Source organism: Anomaloglossus baeobatrachus, chromosome 1 (genome assembly GCF_048569485.1).
Source record: "Anomaloglossus baeobatrachus isolate aAnoBae1 chromosome 1, aAnoBae1.hap1, whole genome shotgun sequence".
NCBI lineage: Eukaryota > Metazoa > Chordata > Amphibia > Anura > Aromobatidae > Anomaloglossus > Anomaloglossus baeobatrachus.
This window is the reverse complement of record NC_134353.1, coordinates 117,437,997-117,454,123: the sequence shown is the minus strand read 5'-3', so window position 1 is coordinate 117,454,123 and position 16,127 is coordinate 117,437,997. Positions and strand designations below refer to the sequence as shown.

The following is a 16,127-nucleotide window of genomic DNA, read 5'->3' as shown; positions in this document are numbered from 1 at the left end:
CCACAGGCTGATCGCCTCCATGCCATGCCGTTTTGATGCAGTTATTCATGCAAAAGGAGCCCTGACCAAGTATTGAGGCATTTACTGTACAGACTTCAGTAGGCGCCAACATTTCTGAGTTGAAAATCATTTTTTCAGTTGGTCTTCTATAATATTCTAAGTTTCTGAGATAATGACTTTAGGTTTTCATTGGCTGTAAGCCATAATCATCAACATTAACAGAAATAAACACTTGAAATAGATCACTCTGTGTAATGACAATATACCGTAATATATGCATTTCCCTTTTTGTAGTGAATTACTGAAATAAATTAACTTTGTGATATTCTAATTTACTGAGATGCACTTGTAGGTCAATGAAAGTCATCTAAGGCAGTATAAGAATAATGTCTTAAAATAGACTTGTTGCCAAATCAATAGTGTCCAGTTTTTTACCTTATTTTATTCCTGCAACTCCTCCGAGATTTTTTTTTTTTTTGCTATATTAAAATCTAGAGATATGGGTCTTTTATATGCAATGCAATCTTTTACAGTCTTTTCCTAAAGGGTTTATCACAAGGCAATTATCAAAAGAGCCTAAAACCACATCCTAAGAGAATTCTGTAAGCCACGATGACGTGGTAAAGACCATATAAAATAGCGCTAAAAAGCCCATTATACCTGGAACCTTATGGTGAATTATACACAAACAACAAGGTAAACAAAACAAAAAAAAGCATAAAAACAAAAATAGACTACTCGGGAGCAGCGGAATAAAATGTATTCAAAACCTGGTACTTTTGACCTGGTGACATGTCCTCTTGAAGTGGATAAAAATATCATGAATGGAATATACTGTCATGTATTGTAAATGGTAATATGAATATAGCTCTCCAATATAAATAATCTAACATAAAAATTGATTACTTCTGCCTCATTCAAGGTTTCTTTAGTCCTCAACGCTAATCTCAAATGTCTACGTCTTTGTAGCCTTTGTAACTTCTTGACCTATTCCAGACTGCATGAGGATTATCTAGGCGTCTACCTGAGAAGGTCCCACACTATCTAGAGTGGTTCTAGAAGTTAGGATACTTATTGGAGATTCACACTGGGGCATCATTGTAAATGTGCTTTTATTTAGTGGAATAAACAATACTACATTGCATAGTAGGTAAATTCATTTATGTACAAAAGGTTTAAGAAATGGCTTAAAACACTGACAGACAATGTCTGCTACAACACTGCAACCCCGCTCCTATTCCAGTCCATGTGGGTGAATGATGTGTCATGCCATCAGGAAGAGGCGCTATATGTACGCACCATGCTGTTCTTTCTGTAGTGCATCTTTGTGGTCTTCTGGCTTTCTCTTGTCCTGACACAAGGTAGTATCATTTTGTTCCTTAACTGCGAAATCCAAAGTCTGAAAAACAATGACATTTCTACAATTGACCAAAAATTAAATCCATATGTAAATACATTCTATGACTTGATACAAACTGGACCCAGATGATGGGCGTACTCACGACTGAAGAACTTTAAGCTAAGGGGTTCAATTACTTTGAAAGAAGACTTAAGGACACGCAAGAAGGTCCAGCAAGTGCAAGAACCACCTCTTAAAGAAGATTTAGCTACGGGATAGGTTCAACACTAAGGCTGGGGCCACACGGGGCACTACTGCGATGCTCGCATGAGACTCGGCTCGCGCTGGCAGCACAGCAGGAGCCGAGTGTCATACGAGTCTGCCTGCATCTGAGGTCCAATCATGTGAGCAGACCTCAGCTGCGGGGGGCAGGCCGGCACGGAGGAGGGGAGGGATTTCTCTCCCTCTCTCCTCCGTAGTCGCCTATTGCCATTCTCGCACTGCACTGGCAGGACACCAGTGTACCGCGAGTGCAGTGCGATTTTTCTCTCGCCCCATTCACTTGAATGGGTGCGAGAGAAAGAGTCTCGCATTACACTCACAGCATGCTGCGATTGTTTTCTCGGTCCGATTAGGGCTGAGAAAATAATTGCTCATGTGTGCTGTCACACAGGCTAGAATTGGTCCGAGGGGAATGCGATGTTTTATCGCACTCCACTCGCACCGATTTTCTCGTCGTGTGGCTTAGGCCTAATACTGAGATGGCTCTGAAATGACACCAGCCTGGTGTCCGTGCCACTGCTTCTACGCTAAGGTAAATGCTTTTGGAGGCTGGTGTAAAGAAGGGCAGCAAAAAAGCCACTACACTCCAAAAAAAAAAAAAACCCCCATCAAGGACAGACTGGCATTCTGCAGTAATTAGAGAGATTTTCTCAAAGAAGTCCCCTTCAAGCTGCTTAGGCTATGTGGAAAAATGATTTTCTGGTTCCGGACAAGAAAAGGTGAGTACTACCACCAAGTCCTGTGTCTGCCAACTATAAAGCATCCTGAGACCATGTGTTGGTTTTAATCCAAGGAGTGGGCTCAACGTTTCTAAGAACATCCTCTAAGAGCTACTTCTCACAACGATCCAAGAGCAATGTGGTGATAAACAATGCTTATTCCAGCATGATAGAGACCTTGTCACAAAGGAAATGGAAAAACTAAGTGGCTAAGTGAACAAAACATTACAATATTGACCAGGAAACTCCGCACATCTCTACCTCATTGAGAACCAATAGCCAATCCTCAAAAAGCAGGAGGACAAACAAAAATGCAGTAATTGTGATAAGACTCTAACCACTAATTAGGTAACAATCTGCTGTCATCAGTCAGGATTTGACCCAAAAGCTGATATCCAAAGCGAAGGGAAGAAGTCTAGAAAGATATGAGTCTACTCTATGAATATAGAGTCCTTACATAAGGCTGGTCTCATAATTGCGAGTGGTAGGCCATGACAGCTAATGCCACGTGAGCCACTCACAAGTGTCACACCAACCTAAACTTGATGTCAGTAAAAGTGATAAAAATTTATGAAATGCTGATAATTGTACATTAGGGACATAGAAACAGCCAACTAAAAGAGCTAAAACCATTAAAAAGCAGCAAAGTTTGGGAAAACCAAAGTTTGTGTCAGTCTGAAAATTTATAACACTGATACGGATACTAGCCCGCCTGATCTAATAGTATGGGCGTCGCCTAATAGGCTGCGTGTTTGTGACTGTGCATCTGCAAGTGTGAACAGTGTTCTATGCAAGCCATTAGTGTGCAGTTTTACTATCCAGCAATCGCCCCCTCCATGTTTGGAAGTGTGTGTGTGATTTGCCCCTCCTGCACCTGTGATGCCTCCACCTAGTGGGGATTTAGCTGCATCCTGCTGGAGTAGTAGCTTTTTGGCCTAGGTAATGTACAGCTGCAGTTCCATCTTTGCTGTAAGTAATGATATTTATTCCTCTTTTTTTGTTGCTTTTTTACATTCAGAAGAATGGTTGAAAAATGCTGAAAGAATCACCATGCTGCAGATTTGAAACTGCTTCAAATCTGCAAGAAAAAAATAGGCAACGCATGCACGAGATTTCAGGAATCTCATTCACTTTGCTGGGACAGTAAAATGCAGGGGTTTTTTTTCTGGTTGCAAAATCATAACGTGTGAACATACCCTTATAACAAGAAGAAAAAAAAAAAGAAAAAAGAAAATTACCCAATGTGTAACCAGGGGTTTGCAGTCCTCTTTTTGTTCCTCTTCTAGATACTTCCCATTCACAGTGGGTTCACTTGTAGTGAGTGTCAGGGATTGTAGTGTGCTCACACTGGGATTTTCCTTGCTAAGGACAGGAGACTGTGTGGAATCTGTAATAAAATCACAAGAATACACCACAGAATTAGGGCTCATGCAGTCATGCAAATATGCCCGCTCCAGGACCAGCACGTCCGGAATGGCCTTGACCAGAGTGTCGTAGCATCACTGAAATACATGAAGCCGGCATGCTCCAGTCGGGAGACCTGTGGCAAGTCGGTGCACTGCAGTCCAAGATAGGGAGAGTTTGCAGGAGTCGTTAGACCTTTAATTAGAAACCCTAATAGGATTTGGGAACAAATCTGTATAGTTGAGGGATTTTTGGGTTCACGTGTTTTCTAACCATTGGAATCCCAACGTTTAATCATCATAGCACTTTAATAGTAATTCACGTCCTCATGATTTTAATGGAGAGGTAACCACTGAGGCACAGCCACCAGTAAAAATGAGGACCACCATCCACCCTGCTCTAGGTTCTAAATGTCTGAAGAATATTATCAAAGAGAAAAGTCCATTTAATACAATAATACAAGTCATACCGGCTGCATGTCGTAAGGACGTGTCTTGGGATGTTAAATTAAACAAACCTTTCATCTGTTCCGTGTGGACATTTTCGACTGTCAAAGTAGAATCCACTTGATCCGCTTGGTTTGTGTTATTTATTCCTTCAGACAAAACCTGCAAAACAGACGGAAGTAAAATACAGTAAGTCTATATTGCAGAAATTGTAGCAGTAAAGCCAATTCAGGCAACATTTTTGATGGGTTTCCATCTGTAGAATAACAACCTCCTTACTTTTGGCTCCTTGGCAGGACTATTAGACACATTTGGTCTTGTCAAGTTTAGTTCAATGGAAGAAACGTCTGTCTTCAGTTCGGCTCCGGGTGCATCCACTCTGGCAACACCTTCAAACCTCTGAGATCTGGTCAGCGTGGGAGCCAAGGGGGAGTTTACAGGGGATCCGCTGTCCTTCTGCTCTTCTGTGCCGTTAGGCACTTCTCCATTTACAGTAATCTTACCATCGACCTAAACAACAAAACAAATGAGTGTTTAGTAAGAAGAGTCAAGGCAGGAGGCAAAGAAAAATATTCAGTGACCACAAAGCTAAATAACTGGATAAAAGCTTCTAGATTGTGGACAGGAACAAAATGTCCAGTGCACCATCTTCTGGAAGATGGACGGTTCTTATCAAGATTAGATTATATCAAAGCAATCACAAATATTACCTTAAATGTCTTCAAGATCTGCTGTGTACTTCTAGGCTGGGAGTAAGGCTTGGGCGTCAGCATGGGCACTGTCTTAGAGACCACACTTTTCGTTGGGGATGTCCGACCTGCTGGTGCTTTAAAAGCAGATTCACTGGTAGGAGCTATGGTGGCTTCGACGGTAGATGTGAATTTAGGGGACGGTAAGGACTGTTGCCTCAGGTACTTTAGTGGGTTGGGGTCCTCTGTAGAGGCGAGCAAGCCTGGCTCCACCGAATGGCTTCTCTCAAGAATTTTTGGCATCACTAAACGTTCAAGAACGGCTTCACTTATTGTGAATCTTTCAATGTATTTCTGCAAAATCTTGTCTGCTTCTTCTTTTGACTTAGCATTCTTGTAGGCTTCATGCAATTCCTTTTCCCTGCGCTCTCTGTTAGGACAAGCACAAGGAGTAATTCAGACATAGTTGACTGATACATTTAGCCGAATACATAAAACCCCCCAAAAAATCTATAGCACTGCACCCCCCCCCTTCCTACACAGCGGCACTCCCAGCCTCTAGTGCTAAGAGAACTGACACTTGCCGGGAGCTGAGTTGCAGTTTCTCTGCTCAGTGGGTGAATGAGACACCTCTTTGGGGAGAAAAACACTGATCCCTACATTTTCAGGAATGGCTGGGATCCTAAAAGACTAATCCCCACCAATCAAAGTGATGGCATATCACTACATAAGCCTTTCCATTAGCACACCCACAATGCTCTACTGTAGAAACTTACTTTTCCTCCACTATCTCCTTATAGGTTTTTATGCTTTTCCTCCTTTCTGAGGAATCACTTTCTCCACTGAGCAGCCTTTCCATCTTTTTCCTTTCTTCTTCTTTCTTTATTAAGTCCTGTGATGCACTTCTCCTGCGGGTCTTCCATCGGGCAAGGTCCTGGAGCAATAACCAACATTAGAGACACAGGGAGACAGATACATTTGCATTAAAAAAAACCCATTAAATTTACATATTTTACTGGATGGATACAGTGGTATAAGAACAATCCTTAAAGGGGTGTTCCAGAATTTGAAGAAAAAAATAAATCTGTCAATAAGGATATAAAAAGGAAAATTTTTTTTAAAAACCTGTGCAATACAAACATATTATGGTTTCAGCCACTGTCGCCCACCATGACGGCACTCCCAAAATGTAGTCTGAACAGGGACAAAACTGAACATGACATACAACAACAAACAAAGACAGCTGCACTCTGGAATGCTAAAACATGCAGGGGTGCACAGTCAGGTTTGCGCCAAGTGTCGAACTGGCTACCAGAGAAACCGCCAGTAATACCAGTCCTGACTGCGGTAACCTGCATCGAAATCCGGAGCGGTCACCTGAGCTCCAGAGTGCAGCCTGGACTGAACAGCGGGTTTGCAAGATTGAACTGCGAGCGCCGACTGATTCCCCGGCGATTGCGGTTCAGTTCATGACAGCTGCGGACAGGCCGGGCTGAACTCCGGAGCTCAGGTGAGAGCACCGGAGATCAATGCAGGTAACCGCAGCCAGGACTGGTTTTATTGGTGGTTTCTCCGGTAGCCAGTCCGAATCTGTTTGCGCCTGTTCAGACTGCATTTTGGCAGTTTCCTCAGACTTTTTGTCTAGATTATGGAGTCATGCCTCTGATTGTTAATTCAAGCCCCATTAGCCACAGGTGATTTTAACCTCAAGTAGCAGGTTCCTACTTGCCCATAGACATGGAGGGTGTAACCCAGAGAGAGGCTTCAGTTCAAAGTAGGTACCCAGAATACGAGGTATGCCTTGACGTGGTTACTGGGCAGATATAGAAATGGCCATTTTTGTATGCTAAATATCTCAATTTTTCCTACATTTCCTTAAGCAGTAATGCCTGTATATATTATTGCATTCATTGTTTGCATGCCTTTAGCATCTTTACAAAAAGGTTTTCATTAAAAATTGTCTATGTAAACCTATGTATTTCCATGGTAACAGACTACAAACGGATCCTATGCAGTCAGATACTGCAGTCATATTGCCATTTATCTGATCCCTAATTTTGTTGCCTTACCAAAGTACGTTAGTGAGAAGTAGAGGAAAGTAGAAGGTTTATTTAGGAGTTTCCCTTTTATTGTACACAGCTGTTATAGGAGGAAATATTAAAAAGGGGGGACAGATCCAGGAACAGGAAAGATTTTGTGGCATACAAGTATTGCCAGGGAGGCTTAGGCCAAAACTACCTACATCCTGCCATGTGTCATCTTCTTCTTTCAGTAGATCATTGACAAACTGCAAGTGTTCTTGGTGCGCTCTGCTATGTGGCATCATCATTCCTTCTTCCTCGCACCTCATGTCCAACATGCTTACACTCCTGCGCAGGACACAAAAAACACCACTTAAAAAAACAAAAGTGCAAGCACTATGTAAATGTACCACAAGATGGTGTTAAAGGACAAAGCAACATGCGGTTACAGCGCAGATTAGCAGCCAGTAGCCTCAGTATTCCATGGTCGTCCTGTAGGGGGAGACATTTGTTACAAAAAGAAGAAATACAAATAAGAGCTTGTGGTGTAGTTAAAGGGGGTTTTCTTATGAACAAAGTTAATTTTAATCAATAGATCCTGGAATATTTGCTACAATTTGATGTGTCTAAAAGAAATGTTCCTGTGCTGATATAATCTTATATATGTGTGTCCCTGCTATATACAGTGGAATCCTTGGTTTACGAGAACAATCCGTTCTGGAAGTGTGCTTGTAAACCAAGTTACTCGTCTAGCAAAGTAAAATTTCCCATAGGAAATAATGCAAGCTCAGACAATTCGTTCCACAACTGGTTCAATGTCCAATCCTGGTCCCCTATTGTGCCATTCCACACATGCACAAACACGCACATATTATGCTCACCTTACCTTCCATTCCCTCACCGGCCTCCTGCTTCTTGTAGTTAGCCGAAACAAGATGTGTATTGGGTAACCATAGCAACGATGGAGGAACTTCCGCTGCCAGAGCACTGAAATCAAAAGGCATGAGCCACTTGCCTCTGATTGGCCAGCGCGCTGCCTTTCAGTAGCGGCTGACCGCAGAAGTTCCTCCATCGTCACGATGGTTACCCGATACACATCCTGTACCGTCGAACCACAAGAACCATGAGGCCGGCGACGGAACGGAAGGTAAGGTCAGCATAATAGGTGTTTGTGCGAACTGCAAGAGCGGATCAGAGTGCGGTTAAAGTACGGAACCGGAAGGGTGTGCGTTGAGTATTTGCTCGTACGACAAAGCTTGCTCGTAAACGGAGTTACAAATCTACAGCAAATCTCCTGAGCCAGGGAGTAAGTAAAAAAGTATACAGACATTATAACAGCACAAGATCACAAATTATTCTATGAGGTAAAATATGTTTTAAAAACAAGAAGTGAAATGTTTTACCTCTCAGAAAGAATCAGCTGTGATCCCGTGCTGTAATATCTGTATACCCTTTTGTGTCCGCCCCTGCCCAGGAGCTGTGATTTGATCAGACCACATCCCTTTACGGTCAGACACGGCCATTACACAGTACATAGCAGGGACACATATTAGATTATCTCAGTACAGGAAAAAAAATTTTTAAAACACATCTAAATTGTATAAATTATTATTATTCCAAGATCTATTGATTAAAATCAACTTTAAAATTAACTTGCTAGTGAGAAACCCCTTTATGCAGCATCATCACTTTAAACATACGAGATCAATATCTTTACTGCAATCATATATGATTAATAAGGAGGTATATGAACCTCTGAATTGTAAAGCGCTGCGGAATATGTTGACGCTATAGAAAGATTATTATTATTATTAATATTATTATTAATAATAATAATAATAATAATAATAATAATATTATTATTATAGGTGGCCCAATACAGTTACCACCCACGTTTTATATTAACAAAAAAGGGTTTATTGTTGGTGGCCATGGTAAACTACAAAAAACAGCACAAAGCAACATTACATTCTTTCCGAAGTACATTCATATAGATAAAAGGCATATAACCTGCTTGAGATTACATCAGAACTCATATGAATGTACTCAATGATACTGGCTCATGTGGGCAGCACAAGAAAAGAAAGAAAACCTAAGATTACAGATTGTAAGGAGTCTCAAGGTCCTGCGTAGGGCTGGATAATAAATAGGAGTTAAGGCCCAGTCCCACACAACGACTTACCAGCGATCCCGAAAACGATGCGACCCGATAGGGATCGCTGGGAGGTCGCAGGTGAGATGTCACACAGTCAGATCTTACCAGCGATGCAGGAACAATACAGGTCGCAGTAGCTACCTGTATAACGATCTCAGCAGTCACCGTGACCCTGTCACACAGTGTCAAACACAGCGATGTGTCCTGCCCAGCAGGACATCGCCTTTGAAGAAAATGGCCTGGACCATTCTGCAAGGACTAGAGATCTCACAGCAGGGGCCTGATCGCTGGTAGATGTCACACATAACGAGATCGCTACTACGTCACCACACGGTGACTTAGCAGCGATCTCGCTAGCGATCTCGTTATGTGTGACGGTACCTTTAGATGCAGTTGTGTCACATCAGACGTTTACAGTTTATCAACAGGTAAACGGGTTCTACCTTTTTTAGCCGCACCGGTCCCCAATCCTGACCAGCGATGAGAGGGGACCGCCATGTGCAGCCTCTCTATATTCACAGTTGTGACCAAGCTCACTCGTGGGACCTTAGTTTTGGGAAGACTTGTAGATCCCAGAGACGGACACCACATTCATTAGACATTTACGGCATATCCTGTAGTTGCACTACACTTGGCTATAATGATAAAACCCCTTTAAATGACAAATGGGAATAATACGCATAATTATTCCACCACTGTAGAACTGCTTACAAAAGGACCGGTCAGTTCTCCCGATACGTATATGTTTTAATAGTTTTAATAAATACCTGTATTCCCCATAATATGAGAATTCTGGAATGTCATTGCTAATAACTCTGCAGAGCGCCACTTCTCTTATTCCTTTAAGAAATATACATAAATAGTTTTATGCTCAAAAAACTTAAAAATATTTTAGGAGTGATACCTGTATTGGCTAACTAGGTAAACGATATTAGCAGCCTTCAGAGCACAGAGGCTTCTTCGTTTTTAACTTGTTTTTGGCAAAAAGTTTTTTTTTTTTTTTATGGTGAATTATGTAGTTAGTGATGAGCGTACACCATGTACTTGTATGAGCGGGCACTACCATGCTCGGGTGCTCAGTACTGGTAACTAGTGATGACTGGGCACTACCATGCTCGGGTGCTCAGTACTCGTAACTAGTGATGACTGGGCACTACCATGCTCAGGTGCTCAATACTCGTAACTAGTGATGAGTAAGCACTACCATGCTCTGGTGCTCAGTACTGGTAACTAGTGATGACTGGGCACTACCATGCTCGGGTGCTCGGTACTCGTAACTAGTGATGAGCAGGCACTACCATGCTCGGGTGCTCTGTACTCGTAACTAGTGATGAGTGAGCACTACCATGGTCGGGTGCTCTTTACTCGTAAGGAGCAGTTTGATGCTTGGACGGGCATGATTCGTGTTCCAAGTATATCGGAAGTCAATAGGGATGTCGAGCATGGGAACATCTCGAAAAATGCTTGAATTCCCCACTGACTTCCATGATACTCAGTACACGAGTTGAGCTCGTCCGAGCATCAAACTGGTCGTTACGAGTACAGAGTACCCGAGCATGGTAGTGCACCGCTCAAGACTAATTACATAATTCACCATAGAATAAAGAAAACTTTTCACGAAAAGCAAGTTAAAGCATCCTGGCATTGCTCCAGATATGTGGCTGCTACACACACCTGCATGAATACACTAGAACATCACATTGCATGAAGCTGTCCTAGGAGTTTTCTTTGGCATGCAAAATGGAAAGATTCTGCCACTGCAGGGAGGACGGATGAGCTCATGTATTTGGTGGGTGAACATAGAAAAAGATAACACATGCAGAACCTAGAAGATTTTATTTCTAAAAAAAAAAAAAAAGCCAAAAAACACATGCAGGAGTTTAGGGGACAACCTTTTTTAAGGTGATGCAAAAAACCCAAGGTACCCTAAACTAAGTGCTTGGCATACTGTACTTAAGGAGGCTTTACACGCTACAACATCGCTAGCGGTGTCGCTAGCATTCGCACGTTTATGCGTCAAGGGCAAATCGCTGCCCGTGGGCGGACAAAATCGCTAGTACCCGTCACATATACTTACCTTCCTAACGACGTCGCTGTGGCCAGCAAACAGCCTCTTTTCTAAGGGGGTGGTTCGTGCGGCGTCACAGCAACGTCACACGGCAGCCGTCCAATGGAAGCGGAGGGGCGGAGAGCAGCCGCATGAAAGTCACATCCACCTCGTTGCCCGAGGACGCAGGTACGGTGTTGTTCATCGTTCCTGGGGTGTCACACATAGCGATGTGTTCTGCCTCAGGAACGACGAACAACCTGCGTCCAAAATCAGCAAAGATATTTGGGAAATGGACGACGTGTCAACAATCAATGATTTGGTCAGTATTTTGCATAGTTAGCGGTCGCTCGTATGTGTCACATGCAACAACGTGACTAACGAGGCCGAATGTGCATCATGAATTCCGTGACCCCAGCGATATCTCGTAAGCGATGTTGTTGCGTTTAAAGCAGCCTTTAGAGTTACCGCAATGGGCATCTCTCACAGCGTACCCTAAAACCATGTGGAATCCATAGCCTTGTAACCGCTAAACTGTGAAGATGGACTTCGTTAATACCATGGTTTCTTACCCGTGTGTGACACCAAATTATTGCCTGTTGCTATTTGACACAGAATCATCCATAAGAACCTGCCTGTTCACAGGTTGTGAGTAGTATTGCAGCTCCATGGAGCTTAACTACAATCCCAGAAAAAAAATGTAGTAAACTAAGCCTTTGAGTGGATCACGTATGAACCGTACAGTACGGACTCAGCAAGACGTCCAAACCAATTGGTAGGATCCAAAGTGGGGATAATTTATGAGCATTATGTGAACTCCATAGCATGGTGCACTGTTTTCCTTGTGAAGTGATGACCAGTAAGCTGCGAGATCTGGCTAGTATTACAAACCCAGTGACAACACTTTTGCTTAATACTTCCATACACTTTAGACAAGAGTTGGCCCAACAAGACACCTCTTGCTTGCATGCTGGTCGTCGCTTGGCCTTCATGCACTTGTAATGGTGAAAATAAGAAAGTTGTCGCCAAACACCTCTGTAAGAACAAAAGGATCAGGCTTTGTAATTGGACGTGCTGGAACCTTCTCTCCTATGACATGAACTGTCAAGAGACAGTCTGGAGACCCCTACTCACATTAGACAGTCAGCAGGATCAGCCGACTTTCATCTTACATCTATGAGGACCATTAGGTGTATAGAAAGCACTGGGGGAAGGGGGGGGGTTGGTTTGCACAAAAAAATTGTGACTTTTTGATGCCAAATTAATTGAACATTGTGCAAATAAAAACAAAGCAGCTACCAACAGAAGTCACTTCAAGAACTCATCTCCTAAAGATCTCGCCATTTATGCTCTAAGCATCGGGGCCTTTGAGGTTATTTTTTGCTCTTTCATTTACCAGCTTAACTACAACGTCCTGCCATTCACACAGACGTGACACCATGCCCGAGGCGGACTACCCCAATGACAGAGCGCAGAACTTCCTCAGCAGCACAACCTATTTGAAGCTTGGGCTGTATGATTTGAGGTTGAGGCTCAGGACACCACACACCCACAAATTGGCCACTTTGATAATATCCTTTGAAGCTCATCACGCACCAAATGCAGACGGCCATGTCTACCAGCGTTCACGTCTTCATCCACTTTATAGTAAATTGCTCACAATCTAGTATTTCCTGAACATCAGAAAGTTCACATCAATCACAGGATTTAATAGCAAAGCACATTTCATTCAAGTAATCATACTTCATATGATTATGCACTTCATTAGGTTGGTAGGATGGATCATCAATATCAGATTGGTGGGGGGTCTGACATCTGGCACCCTCCAACCATCAGCTATTTGCTTCTCCCAAGACGGCCAGATGTATAAAACCTAAACAGCTCAGTTGCAAGGTGTCTCAGGCTGCAATTCAACTTCTATTCAAGGGAGCAGGATCCGAGAATTACCACCACACAGTGTACGCAGCTGTTCTGGTTCTGTAAACTGTGTACATCCAGCCATCTTGGGATCAGCAAACAGCCGACAGAGGAGAGGCAGATGTCAGACCCCCATTAATCTGATATTCATGACGTATCATACGGATAGGTCCCCAATATTCTACGCCTGGAAAAGCCACTTTAAATGCCAGGTTCACACAGCACTAGTACATCTAACGAGGCAAAATATGCAATATTAACAGTGTCAAACTCCAGGCCTGTGGGCTAAATCTGGCTCAGCATATCATTTATGTGGCCAGGTAGGTCAAGACACAGAAGGATCGGTTCTGTATTTTCCCCGTACGGAAAGCCGGTCCTTCTGTGTCCACTGCCTGTTAGTTTCTTATAAACAACAGTGTGGAGGTGTGAGCTGAAACTCAAAATCCAAGATGTCACCAGCCTGGCTGCGTTTTATGTTGAGACAGCCAGCGCTTAGCAGAGGGGCAGTGCTAGCAAAGGGGATCGGATGCAATCTTGGAATCTGAACAAACACAGCCAGTGCTTAGTAAGTGGTAAGCGCCAACACAAGAAGTGGGTGACATCCTTGTGTAATCGAGGGGGCACAGTCAGAAGCACTAAAAGGGAGTGTCATAAGCACAGGGAGTAAGTTCCATCTTTGAACATTTAAATCAGTGCGGAGGTAGACAGTACTTAGCATAGGGTTTGGCAAAGGGAGCAGGTTCCATCATTGATTTAGAGTAGATGTAGCCAATACTTAGCATAGGGAGCAGTCATAGGGACTCTGAGGTCTGGGACAGCGCCCTTAGCTTTAGTACCCAGAGATAGCTATCCTACAGCCCTTCTACCCAGGGACAGTGGTAATATAGCCCTACAACTCAGGAACAGTTCTTGTATAGCCCTACAACTCAGGAACAGTTCTCGTATAGCCCTACAACTCAGGAACAGTTCTCGTACAGAAATACAACAAAGGGACAGCTCTAGAATAGTTCTTCTACCCAAAGACAGCTCTTGTACAAGCCGCCACTATCCAGGGGCAGCTCTCTTATAGCCCCTGCCCAGGGGAAGCTCTCTTATAGCCCCTGCCCAGGGGAAGCTCTCTTATAGCCCCTGCCCAGGGGAAGCTCTCTTATAGCCCCTGCCCAGGGGAAGCTCTCTTATAGCCCCTGCCCAGGGGCAGCTCTCTTATAGCCCCTGCCAAGGGGCAGCTCTCTTATAGCCCCTGCCAAGGGGCAGCTCTCTTATAGCCCCTGCCAAGGGGCAGCTCTCTTATAGCCCCTGCCAAGGGGCAGCTCTCTTATAGCCCCTGCCAAGGGGCAGCTCTCCAACCATAATGTTGACTTGGCCCTTGGTGAAAATTAGTTTGAAGCCCCTGCTATATTCCCTCCTAATTATTTATGTAATGTAGTGTAAGTTAATTAAAATACTTACCAATCTTCATCTTCCCTGGTTTCCAGCACCGCTCTGGTCCTCTTCTGGCCGACATGACTGTAAAACAGACTATTCCGATCACAAAGAGATTTGTGTGTGGACAAAAGTCACTTTCTCAGTGAAAGTCTATGAACTTGTGTTGAGTATCATAGACTTTCATTGGGAAACAAGCTCTGACACACACAGGGGCAGCCAGCAAAGCTGCAGACCGGTCATGTAGACCAGAAGAAGACCGGAGTGGTTCTGTAAACCGGGCAAGATGGCAATCAGTATGTATTTTAGTAACTTACACTACATAATTAGGGCAGATTAAGGAGAAGAAAAAATTGCTTCGACTCATCCTTCATCCATTCATTCATAGGCTAACGAACAGAGAAAATAATGAAAATAAATAAAACAAAGCAATACAGTGCTGTAATAATGCGCCATACACTGATTAAATAGAAGTGCTATACATCACCCTGATTGTATAGTAGGTTGTCAAGCCAAATATCAACGTATACTAACTAACTGAGAACCTGTCATCAGGTTTTCCATTATTAAACAGAATCTGTCACCAGGTTTTTGGCACCTAATCTGAGAACAGCTTAATGCAAGGGGCAGAGACCTCGATTGCAGCAATGTGTCACTTACTGGGCTGCTTGCTATAGTTTTGATACAATCATTGTTTAATCAGCAGGAGATCACCACTAGAGGACTAGTAAACCTGCTGCCAGGTAGTCCAGCATATTCATGAGCTCTGTATGACCCCGCCACCACCCCTATTGGCAGCTTGTGGTGTACAATGTCCATAGGCAGAATACTGCCAATCAGTGGTGTGGGCGGGGTTATACAGAGCTCAGCATTCAGAGAACTGCTAGATCTATAGTTCCATGTAGAAACGTAGAGGCCCTGTTTAGCACACATACATGCACATTGTTTTTCAGCAATAAAGAGCTAGTCCACCATTGTCCTGTGTGAATGAAACCCAAGATAGTACATGCCCAAATGACTAGATAAGCGGATCTTTGATTTCATGCCTCCTAAGACTAATCCATTTCATCCATTTAAGAATAACAGAAAATGAAATGTTCTTGCTTTGCATTTCTTGCATATGAGGCCGGTGCACCTAACAATCATGCACAATCCATTAAATCCATTAATATAAGTAAGGTCAGATGACAGCCAAATGTATTAGTTTCATGCCAAGTGTTTCTTACTGGGAGGTTACTGGTTATTATTATTACCGCTTAGTGTAGTCAGGGATTTCTAAGTAAAATGCATACAGGCTGCAGAATGATTACCATTTATAGGGGAGTCATGCACTAGATTGTTAAACTCTCCAAGCAACGAAATGGACTTACTCTGCATCATCTGACCGTTGGCTGCTGAATCTACAAGACCAAATACAGAATTAGAGACACGTTTGGGCAGAAGAAATCATAGAACATCCTCAGAGCGATGACTAGGACTTATATCAGGATCGGCCATGGGTCACAATCTAAAAAGGTTCCACCATCAGACCTCCGTGGAACACAAATTATTCAGAGAACACTGAACTTTTCCAACATAAACTGAAAACAGTATTTTATAACTCACCATTAAACTTATTTTTGATCTACGATATGTATTTTGTCATCACACAGCAACGCATATAACCTGCACATTCACTCCTATCCC

The 16,127-nt window shown here is 43.1% G+C and overlaps 1 protein-coding gene across 4 annotated transcripts in view; it reads right to left on the bottom strand.

Annotated features, from left to right (window-relative positions):
• Nucleotides 1–16,127, bottom strand: part of LIMCH1 (LIM and calponin homology domains 1) — a 391,967-nt gene that overhangs the window by 56,253 nt on the left and 319,587 nt on the right. For 2 of the 4 annotated variants that reach the window (XM_075346998.1, XM_075346996.1), the window contains 8 exons: nt 15,812–15,841; nt 7,122–7,248; nt 5,656–5,813; nt 4,901–5,309; nt 4,470–4,700; nt 4,262–4,352; nt 3,579–3,727; nt 1,300–1,399 (listed from right to left, as the gene is read on the bottom strand). In XM_075346998.1, the coding sequence (XP_075203113.1) occupies nt 1,300–1,399; nt 3,579–3,727; nt 4,262–4,352; nt 4,470–4,700; nt 4,901–5,309; nt 5,656–5,813; nt 7,122–7,248; nt 15,812–15,841 (1,295 nt within the window). The remainder of the gene's footprint in view (nt 1–1,299; nt 1,400–3,578; nt 3,728–4,261; nt 4,353–4,469; nt 4,701–4,900; nt 5,310–5,655; nt 5,814–7,121; nt 7,249–15,811; nt 15,842–16,127) is intronic. The other 2 variants (XM_075346997.1, XM_075346999.1) reach the window with 1 other exon arrangement.